This window comes from Bubalus kerabau, chromosome 1 (genome assembly GCF_029407905.1).
Source record: "Bubalus kerabau isolate K-KA32 ecotype Philippines breed swamp buffalo chromosome 1, PCC_UOA_SB_1v2, whole genome shotgun sequence".
Lineage (NCBI taxonomy): Eukaryota > Metazoa > Chordata > Mammalia > Artiodactyla > Bovidae > Bubalus > Bubalus kerabau.
The window spans coordinates 212,832,436-212,844,706 of NC_073624.1; the positions used below are offsets into that span (position 1 = coordinate 212,832,436).

Sequence of the window (12,271 nt, forward strand, 5' to 3'; positions counted from 1 at the left end):
GTGGGAGACCTTGAGACTGCCGCCGCGGCGCACGCAGATTCGCAAGCTATTTACACTAACTTCCGGGAACGGTCTGATGAACTCAGACTGGAATGGGCGGGCCCTGGAGGCCGGGCCTTGTGATCACGTGATACGCAAAGCTGGCTCGGCCTCTGGCTGGCAGAGCGTCCGAAAAGTGCACAACCCGCGATTCGCGGCGTCTTGTCAATTTGTGTCCCAGATAGGTGCTAGAACTTTACTTTTAGTTAAAGAAACTGAGACCTGACGGGGAAGGGACTCGTCCAGAGTCGCACAGAGGGGAAGGGTGGCGATTTGAACTCTCTTTTGGAGGAATTGGGCGTTGTCACTGGACTCGCTGCGTGTGACACCTTGGCTAGATGATAGTGCTTCCTCTAGCCTCGGTTTGCAGGCACTAAGTTGTGTGTTGCTCGGAGACGGGTCCAAAATTGTTTGCACGTTTCGTTTGGGAGATATTCCTCATTGCAGCAGCAGAGGGAGGCCTGGCTCCTCGCTCTGTGTGCATTAATACACCTTTTAGCTGGTGGACCCAGGACAGGTGAGTCCTCGTCATTCTGGGGCTCCAGCAGCGAATGTAGGCTTGGAGATGCGGACTGGACACCGTGGAGTTTGTCTGGCCAGCCCAGCCCATCCTCCTGGGATCCACCCTCGGCACCTCCTGAGACTATAGCCTCAAATCTGCCCCTGGCCGCTGACCAAAGGGTTGGTTAGAGACCACGGTCTGGGCACGACGGATGCTCGTTGCTACTGAGTTCAACAGTTTCTCTGCCTTTCCAGATGCCCTAGGATTTCTTACGTTGGGATCAGAGAGGACTTAAAATAAGTTCTGTCCTTGATGGAAAACCTAAAAAGTGGGATGGAGGGGCCACCCTGAAGATTGTAGAATCTGAGACAGATTAGAAAAGATGAGCAGACGTGGCCATAGAGGACTTGGGGCTGCAGGTCCTGAATCCAGCAGTTTCTGAAGCTCTGCCATGTTGCCCCTTGTGCTTAATGCTCTTCAGCTCAGGGGACAGAATGCTTTTTTATTTTAAGTGATAAACAAACAAAAATCAGATTAAGAGGAAATAAGTAAGGCATGTTGGGTGGCTTCAGGCTCAGCTGCATCGAGTCTAGCAATATCGTTACTTGTTTGCTCTCCATCTCTCAACTCCTGCTTTCCTCTGTGTTACTCTCTGGTGAATTCTCTCTGAGCAGAGGCACTCAGAAACTCCTGGTTGACATAGAAACTCTGGGTTGACATTCCAGCAGTCCTTGTAGGAAGATAGCACCTCTTTCCCAGTGATCTCAGAAAATGCCCCAAAGCTGGTCCTTACTAGCATGTTGTGGAAACAGAAGAGCCGGCCCTTCTCATTTGTGGATGTGGGCTAAAATTGGAGGAGGATCCCCAAAATAGAATACCAGGATTCTGTGACCAGAGAAATGGTGAATAAGCAAGAATGGTTGCCCCCCCACCCCCACCCTCAGCCGCCCCTGGGTTCCATCTAGGATCCCCGTTTGGCTCTCAGGAAACCGAATTCTTTTCTCATGTTAAATTCACATTACATACATTTAACCATTTTAAAGTGTAGAATTCAGTGGACTTTAGTATATGATTGTGTACCCACCACCTCTAATTCCGTAACATTGTCATCTCCCCCAAAGCAATGCCATCTCCATCAGTATCCCCCCCATCCTCCTGCCCCCAGCCCTGACAACCAGGACCCCACTCTCAGTCTGTAGATCTGTCTGTTCTGGACATTTCCCATCAATGGAATCACATCCTATGTGTCCTTCTGTGTCTTCTCTGAGCATTGTGTTCTCAGGGTCTGTCCACGTAGTGAGCAAGTGTCAGGGCTTCAGCCCTTTTCAGGACTGAGTGATGCTCCCACGTGTGGAGGGACCACTTTGTGTGTATCCATCTTTTTTACAACTTTACTGAGGTTTGGGTCACAGATACACTTAAAACATACAACTTGGACCTATGTATTTACCCATTGAGGTCCAGGTCAGCCTGTGTTTTTACTGACCTTACTCACTACCCCCTTGTCAAACTGGGGTTGAGGGTGGAATTGTGCTCCTGAGGACTTGTTCAAGTCTTGACACCACCCCCCCTCCACCTGTGAACAGGACCTTATGTGGAAATAAGGTGTCTGCAGATGTGATTAATTAAGATGAGGTCATGCTGGAGATTTTATAGCCCTAATGCAATGGCAGGTAAGAGGGGTACCTGGACACAGACCCACAAGGAGAGGCCACCTGGAAATACAGGTGGCGATCAGGGTGATGAGGCTGCAAACCAAGGCACACCCCGGGCCCCTGGAAGCTGATAAGAGGCAAGAAGGACCCTCCTTCGAGGGCCAGGAGGGAACATGACTGCCACACCTGAAGCCCCCTGTCCCCGCCCCCCAAGACCCGCGCGGAGCTGTTTCAGCTGCCCTGGGAGCCACGCACACGCACACAGGAAGTGGCACCATCCCTGGAGCGCGTATGCCCAGTGCCATCCTTGGCGGGGTGTGCTCAGGCACCCCAGCGGGCATCACATTTCTCACCCCCCTTTTCATCCGTAAGCACACAACAGCTGAAAGATCAAGGGAGAGCCAAGTATTGTCATAAAATGTCATTTATTGCTACAGTGCTGTTATGTACAGGACAGGTTGCCAAATCGACTCTTAGAGAGGATCACTAGTAAAAGAACCCAGCCAGCTGTGTTGAGTTGTATAAAATTATTTTACTTAAATTTTTTTTCGTTTTAAAAAAAGTCAAGTTATCCTGAGGCACTCAGAGCACAATTTTCCTGTAACTGTGATTCTTCCCCCTCCCTCAAGGCTTTTTCCCAGAGCTGGGTTAATCTCATTTTATATATATATATATATAACATATAAAACTTAAATTATATATGTGATAGAGTTCAGAAATCTGTGGGCCTCAGGGAGCTGCAGAGGGAAACTGAGGCAGCTTCCCCAGAGATAAGACCCACAGACCAGGGGGGTCACCAAGGAGTGTGACTTGGTCTTGGTAGGAGAGCCCAGGGGAACCCCAGGAGTTGAGATGGGCCCCCCCCAAGCTGGGATATCCCACCCATCCTGGTCTTGGGGTTTCCTCAAGCTTCTCATGGGACACCCAGCCACAGGGGCATTCCAGTCTTGGGGGCCAGGCAGCCCCAATGCTTGGGGAATGAGGGTGGGAGTCTTAGGGTAGATGCCTGGGATGCTGGTGGTGTGGGGTGCCCACAGCCAGCCTGGGGGTCCATAAGGCCTCTGTGCAGGAGAGAAGGGAGGGCAGGTGAGATCCCACTGGGCCTGACTCCATGCCTAGGTGACACAGAGTGACCATCTTGGACTTTCAGTTTAAGCCTGGGATGGTCCCAGCAGTCCAGGTTGAATCAGCTCCCTTGAACACAGGTGAGAAGGGTACCTGGGGAGGCTTGGGAGCTGGCACTTAAGAGCCTGAGGGCAGCCCACCCTCCAGGGTTGCAGACACACAGACCAGGGGCCTTTCTAGGCAGGGACCCTGTTCACCCCACCCCCCCCCACACACACATCAGGACAACCACTTGGGGAGCGGGGGTTTTGTGCTAGAGTTCGAAGCAGAGCCTCAGGTTCCCCTGGCCAAATAGATGAAAACGTGCAGGCCCTGAGCCCAGGAATGCTGGTTCTCACAAAGTCCTATCTTGGAGAGGTCCACAGGCTCGGGGCTCAGTGTAGGGCTGGCGGCGAGAGGGAGGGACAGAGCTGCTTACAGGGAGGAACCTTGACCTTCTGAGTGGGGATCATCCCTGTCTCCACTGAGATTCCCCATCAGGGTGAGGCCCACCCACCATTTCACAGACAGCAGATAATAGAGAACAGGCCCCCCCATGTTAGAACCGGAACAAGATGGCAGCAACCACCCCTGGGACCAGCAGCTCCCAGAGAGGATGGGAGACCTCAGGTCTACATGAGGTCTTTTTTTTGCCATGCTCCACTGCACGTGGGATCTCAGTTACCAGACCAGGGATGGAACCTATGCCCCTGAATTGGGAGCATGGAATTTTAACCACTGGACCGCCAGAGAAGTCCTGGGGTCTTGTTAATACAATTTTTAATAACCTGGTTGATAATGAAATGCAATGCTAATTTCTAGAAACAGCAGCAGAAATAGCAAGAGACAAGAAACTTTTATACAAAAAAATTTGTTGCTTACAAAACATATGCAAAAAAGCTAAAAAAAAAAAAGGCATTCTAATTTTATTCTACGTTATATATATATAAAAAAATCTCGTAACTAAGGTTCCTTTTATGTTCCTTAAAAACAAAACCAAAAACGATCAGGCTTAGGCACGACTCGCTGCTGGCTCCGCTCAGCTTCTCCCTCCCGCGAGCAACACGTTTGACCTCACATTTAACTTAAGGCATCTTTTTTTTTCTTTTCTGACAAAGTGTATGTATTTCTGGCTTGCTTTCTTGCTTGGTTTCAGGTTCTATGGCCAAAAACAAACAAACAAAAATGCTCCTTTGGGCCAGGGGCCCGGGCGGCAGGGCCTAGACGCAGATTCAGGATCCATCCGGTAGGAGACCTGGTGGCCGGGCCCGGGGCGATGCTGGCTCGAGGTTGACCTCGGGCGACGTGGGGTGGGGATCTGGCGTCCGGTGTGACCGTCTCAGGTAAGACCGAGGTGGGGTCACTTGTCCGGGCGACATGCCTGTCACAGGTGCCCGGCAGGGTTGTGGGCCTCGCCCAGGCCGGGGTGGGCAGCCGACAGCACCATCTGGGGGTCTCCAACCACACCCGATACCTTCTCCTCTTCCCGGCGCTTCAAGCAGGCCGCTTTGGGGTTCAGGTTACGCTCTAAGGGGAAGGGAGAGCACTGTGGGAGAGGGTCCCCCAGGGAGCGAGGAACAAGTGCGCCTCCGTTTCTCCGCCCATCCGCATAAAGCCGCAGGGGGCGCGCGGTGGGCAGAGCGCCGGTGGGCAGGGCGGGGGTGGAGTCCGCAAAGTGGGCGGAGCGCCACCGGTGGGAAGGGCGGGGCGGGGCGGCCGGGCGCCTACCTCGCACCTGCTGCTCCAGGCCCAGAATGACCTGCACGGCCTGTTGCAGGATGAGCAGCTTGGTCTGCGCCTTGTCCGACTTGAGGTGCAGCTGGCACATGCGCCCCAGCTCCCGGAAGGCCTCGTTAATGTCCCGCACGCGCACCCGCTCCCGCGCGTTATTGGCCATGCGCCTCTCCCGGTCCCTCAGGTCTTTCTCCTCCAGGGACAGCACCTCCTCCGTACTGCTGAGTCACAGCACCGGGGGCCCCATTAGTCCCGGGTTGGGTCGTGGGGAGGGCACCCGCTGGCTGCGTGGGCACACGCCCTGGGCCAAGCTCCAGGGGCGCCCTGTGCCTGGCTGCAGGCTGGGCCTCGACCCCCACCCCAGGGTAGACAGGGAGCTAGAGCGCAGTCTTTGCCCCCTGCCTGCTCCCCGTGCCCAGGATGACCCAGGAAGCAGGGGAGGCCCCGTAACCCCTCCTGGGATGACGACCTTCCCCTTCAGAGCAGTTGTTTGCTGAATGATGGAGCTGGGCCTAGCTGGACCACCTCAAGCACAAGGGGCCTGGGACCCTTGGAAGAAGGGGGGTTCACAATGTCAAGACCTCTCACCCTGGGCCCCAAGAAATGTCTCTCCCCATGTTGGACTCTGGCTGCCTGGTACTTGCACTGTGAAAGCTGTGTGGTGGATGCAGTGTCGAGCCCTCCCCAGTCTGTAACAGGGGCTCAGTTCGCCACCTGGAGACCACGTGGTCCACACCCAGCTCAGGCCCCCGATGTGCAGCAGGGAGCGCTGCACAAGCCATCGCTGCCTGTTTCCCAGCACAAGGCCCGTCTCACTCAGAACACCCGCCTTGTGGCCTGGGGTCCTGTTCTACCTGCCCACCCTGCCCCCTCAGGCCTAAGTGACCCCTGTGGGTGGCGGCGGCGGCCGGAGCCCAGGACAAGCGCGCAGACCAAACTGACAGTCAGGCCTCAGGTCCCCTTTCTTCCCTCAGGTCCTGGCGGACAGGGGCCATGGGGGAAGAAAGGCCTGGGCCATAGCCCTGGCATCCAGTGCTCCAGTGCTTGGGCGCAAGTGCGAGGTGAGGAGGGCGGCTGGAGGAGGGGGAGCACGGGAGGCAGAGAGCAAAGAGGCAGGCGCGGGGGGTTGGGGGGAGGACACACACACACACACAGCGTGACACCCACATCGCCATGGAGACGTGGAAACCTCAGAGCTGAGGGGACAGAGGGCAACAGGCCAGGGCCCTAGCTCCAGTCCAAGCGACAGCACTGCAGGAAAGAAAGGGTTAACAGGGCAGCAAGAGTTGGGTGGGGGAGCTAAGGAGGCAGCTGTGAGGGGGAGTCACAGGTGGTCCCTTCCTGAGATCCTCACTCAGCCTTTGGGATGGGAGTGAACCCCCCTGCAGGTGGGGCTGATGGGCTCTCATGGCCACAGAGTGCCTGCTCAGAGCGACAGAGAAGCCTGTGGGACCCAGGGGACGCTAGTTGCTGCCAGCCCAGCTCTGGGATGCGTGAGAAGGAAGGGCTGGGCAGGTGGTGGGTTCTCTGGGGTCTGGGGACACAGTTCTGCACCCAAGTGCCCAGGTCTAGAGGGCTAGGGATCTGGAGTCTGTTCTTCCCATCTCAGAGGGGACAATGAGGCCAAACCAGGCAGAGGGCCAAGATCAGGAGTGGGGTATGGTCACTGGGGGAGTGGTCACTGCAGTGACAGTCGCTTTCAGGGAGGGTGGTCATTGTCAAGGAAAGGTCACTGGGGGCGATGGTCACAGCAGGGAAGTGGTCACTGAGGGAGGGATGGTCACTGCAGGAAAAGTAAAGTCAGCGGCGGGGGGGTGATGTCACAGCAGCAGAGAGGTCTCTGCAGGGAAGTCACGGGATGACATCACTGCAGGGGGGTGCTCATAGCAAGGGTTGACATCACTGCAGGGGGAGGTCATAGCAGGGAAGATCAAGGCAGGGGAGGTGGGCTCCAGGAAAGGGGGGCGAGCGAGGGCAGCGGAGGGAAGGGAGCGCGCCCCCACTGACCTCGCACCTGCTGCTCCAGGTTCAGGATGACCGACACGGCCTGGTGCAGGATGAGCAGTTTGGTCTGGGGCTTCTCACTGTTGAGGTGCAGCTGGCACATGCGCCCCAGCTCCTTAAAAGCCTCATTGATGTCTCGGACCCGCAGCCGCTCCCGTGCGTTATTGGCCACCCGGCGCTCCTTCTCCCGCTCAGCCTTCTGCTCTGGGGGGAGAAGGTCGTCCTCGTCCTCGTCTGGGCTATGGGGCCGGGGGCCAGAGGAAGACAGTGAGGCAGGGCCGGGCGTGGACCCGCCGCTGCCACGGGAGTGGGCGTCCCAGGCATGTGCACGTGCGCCCCCAGGAGGCCCTGTGCACGTGTGTGGCGGGCCCGCGGGAGTGGGGGAGAGCGGCACCTGGACCGGGTGCGTGGAGCCTTGAGGTCCTTCTTCTCATCCTCGGCTGTGTCAGCCGCCACGTTCTCTTCGTCCTCTTGCTCTTCCCGCTTGATGTCGGTGGTGCCTGGGGCAGTGCCGTGCCCGAGATCTGCAAGAGGCAGGGGTCAGCAGGCCATGTGGAAGCTCTCGGAGAGCTGGTCCCCAGCCCCACACGGGTGTCCGTTCCCAGACCCCGAGGACCGAAAGGCCTTGGAAATAAAGTGCACAAAAAGGTTATGGCCACTCAGGGCCGGAGAAGTCTCCTAAAACACTGAAGCGCTGTCCTTGAAACAGAAATCAATAGACTTGAATATATCCAACTTGAGAACATCTCATCACCAAGAAAATAAGCAGCTGAGCCACAGAACAGAGACTCCTCACCCACAAGCGGAGAAAGGGAGGAGTCTCAGTGAGGGGAGGGCAGAGTGTCTAGGGAGCAGGCAGGGCACCTGGGCACTGCAGCTGCTCCATCACCCCAAATGAAGGAAATGCCATGGGTCTTAGGGCCAGTCCTGGGTGTGACCTCTTGGGAAAGCCCTCTGGCCTGACCTGGAAAAGGCGGCGACACACAGACCCGGAAATCCCAACCCACACCGGGAGACACTGCTCAGTAGATTCTGGAAAGTGCCAGCACAAGGGCCCAGGGTAGAGAGGGGCCTAGTGTCCTGTGAGGCCAGGGTGGTCACTGCATGGGTGGGAAGGCCACCCAGCAGGATGGCGACATAAACCAACCTGCGGCTGAGGGTATACAGCTGCTTGAAGCCACTGTGGATCCCAGGAAGGTCTGGGCTGTCCTGTAGAAGGGGTGACCCCCTGGGAAGAGACTAACTCAGGCCTCTTGGCACTGCTGGCATCAGGCTGGGCGTCCTGGGCCCTGTGGGGTCTGGGGAGCATCCCCACCCTGGGTGATGACCAGGGTGAGACCCTGGGTGTGGAGGGATGCAATCTAGACATCCAGGAAGCACAAATCAGAGCCTGGCTGGTTCTAGGGGTGGGGTGTGCAGGCAGGCATGAAGGTTGTGTGGTGGGGGCCTTGTCAAGTCTGCATAGCACACTATGTCACCTGACAACCTGGTTTTCACAAGGTTGCTGAGGGCGGGGTGGATGGAGCAGCCCCCATGAGATCCAGGACCCCAAACCCCAGTGGGCAGCCTGCCAGTTACCCCTTTCTGCTGAGGATCTGCAAAGTAGACGGCTTTCCCCTGGCTGCTGCGGGACATGCAGCATGCTGCCACTCCTTCAGTCTTCAAAGAAACCCTCTTGACCTCGCCCCCTCTCGCTACTGCTGACTTCTCTGCTTCCCAGACAATTAACACCCCAGAAATCCACTGACCTTGCCCCCCTTGCCCTGGCGGGGTCCTCAGCTCAGCATCTGACACAGTGAGCCCCCCTCCCCAAGCCTCAGTACCCACCCCGATGCACAGATCCAGGATCTGCCCCGTCCACACTCCACCTGGGACCCTCCAACTCCAACATGTGCCAAGGACGCCTAGATGCCACCTCCAGACGGGAACCCCACCTCATCTTCCATGTCTTCACATCCTTCAGAGCCCCTGGAAATTGCCCCTCATGGCCTCTGCCCAGGCTGGTCCCCAGCAGCCACCCACACCCTCCTTCCTGGAGGAGCAGTCTCTTCTGCCCCCAGTCTGCCCTCCGAGAAGCAGCCACCAGAGGGCGCCTGTGAACACCTGAGCAAAATCCCAGGCCCTCCTCTGTCCACAGCCCTCCAGGCTCCCCACCTGCTCCGAGGTAAAAAAAAGCCCAAGTTCTCCCATGGCCCACAAGGCCCTGAACCAGCTGCCTTTCCCTCCTCCCTCTCTTCATTTGGCTCCAGCTGTTCCTCCAACATGCCAGACACGGTCCTGCCCCAGGGCCTTTGCATGTACTCACCCTGGCACCTGCCTGCTCACTCCTAACTTTAAAACTGCAGACTCTGCAGCGCCCCTCTCCCCGCCCACCAACTTTCCCTCCAACATGTGTCCCGACACGCTCACTTCACCTTCCGACTTCCACACAAATCACCCCCTTTCTCTGCTCAATCCGTTTTGTTCCCCAGCTCCAAAAGCAGCAGTGCCCCAACCCCAGCCTTGTGGGACCCCCGGGCCAGGCCCAGTAGGGCTTCTCTGGCGAGGCTGAAGGTGGCACTGATGTGGAGAGTACATTCCTCTGCCCCCTCCTTAGTACCCTGGGGCCTCAGTTTCCTCAACTGGAAATGGGGGTAGACCGTCCTGAGCCCCCTTTTCCAGAGGAGGAACAAGGGGTCAGCCCACTAGTGGGCCCTCAGCACAGGCAACGCTGCTGGGACTCACCGCCATAGGAGTCAGGCTGCCGGGAGAGGTCGGGGAGCGCCACATGGTTGTGCACGAGGCCACTGCTGCTGGAAAGGCCGTCCTCCGAATGGCCGCTTCCCACCTGTGGATGAGGGGGGTCATGGGCGCTGGCCTGGCCTGTGCAGCCCATCCACCACCCACCCTCTTCCCAGGTCTGCCCTCACCAGCACTTACCAGGCCTGCATGCCGCCCACCCAGTGGCATGACAGGGCCAGTGAAGCCCGAGGTCAGTGCCCCATGGCCAGGTAGCAGCCCGTGCACGTCGCCTGCGGTGCCCACAGCATGGCTGCGGAGCACGTGGATGGCCTCATCCAGGTGATCCTCCACTTTGCTCTGCTGCAAGAAGGGTGGGTGAAGGGCTGGGAACAGCCGCCAGCAACCTTGCTGACCACTGCCTTGGACCTCATCCCCAATAAATTAGTTGAGACATCCATTCTGGTCAAGGGGCACCCGTCCTGTCACACATTCTGCTATTTCCACCACACCTGGGGCTCTTACAGGACATGGTTTCCACGCCCTGTGAGACATCACGTGACCACAGCAGAAACAAAATGCTAAGCCAACCTGCCCCGCCATCAGTGGACCTCCACAGGCACCCACCATCCTTGAAACAGGTGTTCCTGTCTGTCCCTGTGCACCTACCCCACACTCCCACCATGGCACACCCTCCCCAGCCCCCAGGACGCTCACCAGGCCATGGAGACCCCCATCGTAGCTGGGCGATAAGGCACCGGGGGCTCCTGGTCGGGGCCACTGCGATGTCCCTGGAAGGGGCAGGAGACATGCACGTGAATGGACACAGGTTTGAGGTGTGTGCCACGCAGCTTGACACAGGAAGAAGCAGGGCTGGACTGGGAGTCCCAGGCTACAATGCTCAGACTGGCCACATGGGGGCTCCCACGCCCGCAGGTCGGTCTAAGGGCCTGAGCCCGGATCTGAGCCCGCTGACCGGGCAGCTCCTGTCTAGGGTGTGGACCCAGTGGGTAGGTCACATCTTTGCACCTCAGTTACCACTTCTATGAAACCTATGGGGAAGGAGGCTCCTCCCAGTCCCGCCGCACCTAAACCCTGAGAACACTGTACAGGCCTATGGGTACTGTTAAAACTGCCCACACACCCCAGAGCCCTTGGTCCTCTGTCCTCGGACCTGAGTCCCGTTCCACAACACAGCACAAGGCATACAGTGTGTGTCTAACAAACAACCGTAGGGGTGAATAAACGCCAACACACCCATGTCTGCTCTGGTTCTTGGGTACCCCAGGCCTCTGCTGGATCCCTCTGCCTCTGCAGTGCATGGAGCACTCCCTCCCAGCTTTAGCCTTTTTTGTGACCTGAGATCCCGCTCCTCTAGGCTGCCCTCCTCGACGGCCTGGGAGACAACCGTGGGAACATGAGCTGAGGCAGGTGGTTGGTCTAGCTCCCCACCCAACTGGGGCTGCAGTCACCAGCCCTGACCCCCTCCCCCAACACCCTGCACAGACCTGCCAGGCCCTGTGGGGAGCCCACGGGGGTGGAGGGGCTGGAGGAGAAGTTATTGCTTGAGTGATCCGGGGAGTAGATCTGTGATGGGACAAGGAGAAACAAAGAGCCACCAGGTGGCCTGTCAGGGCCAGCTTCTCGGGGTCACTGGCTCAGCCACCCACCACAACCCACGCCTCACCGAGGCCAGGGCCTTGCCAAGGGCATCTCCGGAGCTGCTGGATGTGGTCCCACGGGAGCCTGTGAGTGGAGAGATGTGAGGCCCTGGCTGACAGAAGCTACCACACAGATGCCCCAGCCTGGCCCTGGGCGGCCCAGCCAGTCGGGGTCTGCTGCCGTCCAGCACCTGCCTCCGCAGGGCTCTGGGGCCAGGTGGGCTGTAGGGCTCTGTGTGAACAGCACACTTTGGGGGCCTCAGTTTCCCCAGTGGGGCCCCCTAATGAAAGAGCCACTTTGAAACAGCTGAGGAGGGCTGAGGAGCCGATGATAACAATGATAACCAGGACCACATTGATGATACCAACAATGCTAATCTTGAGCCCATGGGGGTGGGGGACAAAGGGCTATACCCAGGAGGCTGTCTGCCCCGCTGACAGGGGGCGTGTGGCTGGAGATGCTGCTGTAGGTGCCTGCAGGGCCCGAGAAGGTGGATGCAGCTGGAAGCCCACCATTCACCTCTGCTCCGTGCAGCTGGTAGCCCTGCGGGGCGGGAAGGATGGGTCAGAGGGGTCACACCAGGGCACTGCCCCCCACCTGCCAAGGGCCACCCACATAGCTTACCATGCGCTCATGCTGGTGCAGGCTGCCAAACCCGCCACTGCCCCCCACAGAGCTGCCGCCACCTGCTGGGAGGGGCAGGGGGGACGAGCCCCCGCCCAGCATGGGCCCAAAGCCTGCCTGGCCTGGGGCGCTCCAGAGTTCAGCAGAGGGGTGGAGGCTGCCATCTGCGGAGAGGGGGATGGTAAGATGGGTGGGCACAGGGACCCCCGGCCTGCTCCAGGCAGCCTGG

At 58.2% G+C, this 12,271-nt stretch overlaps 1 protein-coding gene across 6 annotated transcripts in view; it reads right to left on the bottom strand.

Moving 5' to 3' along the window:
- Positions 1-2,620: 2,620 nt before the first annotated feature.
- The window catches only part of TCF3 (transcription factor 3), a 32,808-nt gene continuing 23,157 nt past the window's right edge, over positions 2,621-12,271 (bottom strand). Inside the window, exons 10-19 of one of the 6 annotated variants that reach the window (XM_055553485.1) lie at positions 12,043-12,206; positions 11,832-11,961; positions 11,444-11,502; positions 11,265-11,343; positions 10,474-10,547; positions 9,958-10,116; positions 9,763-9,865; positions 7,433-7,562; positions 5,029-5,255; positions 2,621-4,827 (exon numbers count right to left, since the gene is read on the bottom strand). In XM_055553485.1, coding sequence (XP_055409460.1) covers positions 4,685-4,827; positions 5,029-5,255; positions 7,433-7,562; positions 9,763-9,865; positions 9,958-10,116; positions 10,474-10,547; positions 11,265-11,343; positions 11,444-11,502; positions 11,832-11,961; positions 12,043-12,206 — 1,268 coding nt within the window. In that variant the 3' untranslated portion in view covers positions 2,621-4,684. Of the gene's footprint in view, positions 4,828-5,028; positions 5,256-7,041; positions 7,278-7,432; positions 7,563-9,762; positions 9,866-9,957; positions 10,120-10,473; positions 10,548-11,264; positions 11,344-11,443; positions 11,503-11,831; positions 11,962-12,042; positions 12,207-12,271 lie in introns of all 6 variants that reach the window. The other 5 variants (XM_055553461.1, XM_055553479.1, XM_055553470.1 and 2 more) reach the window with 5 other exon arrangements.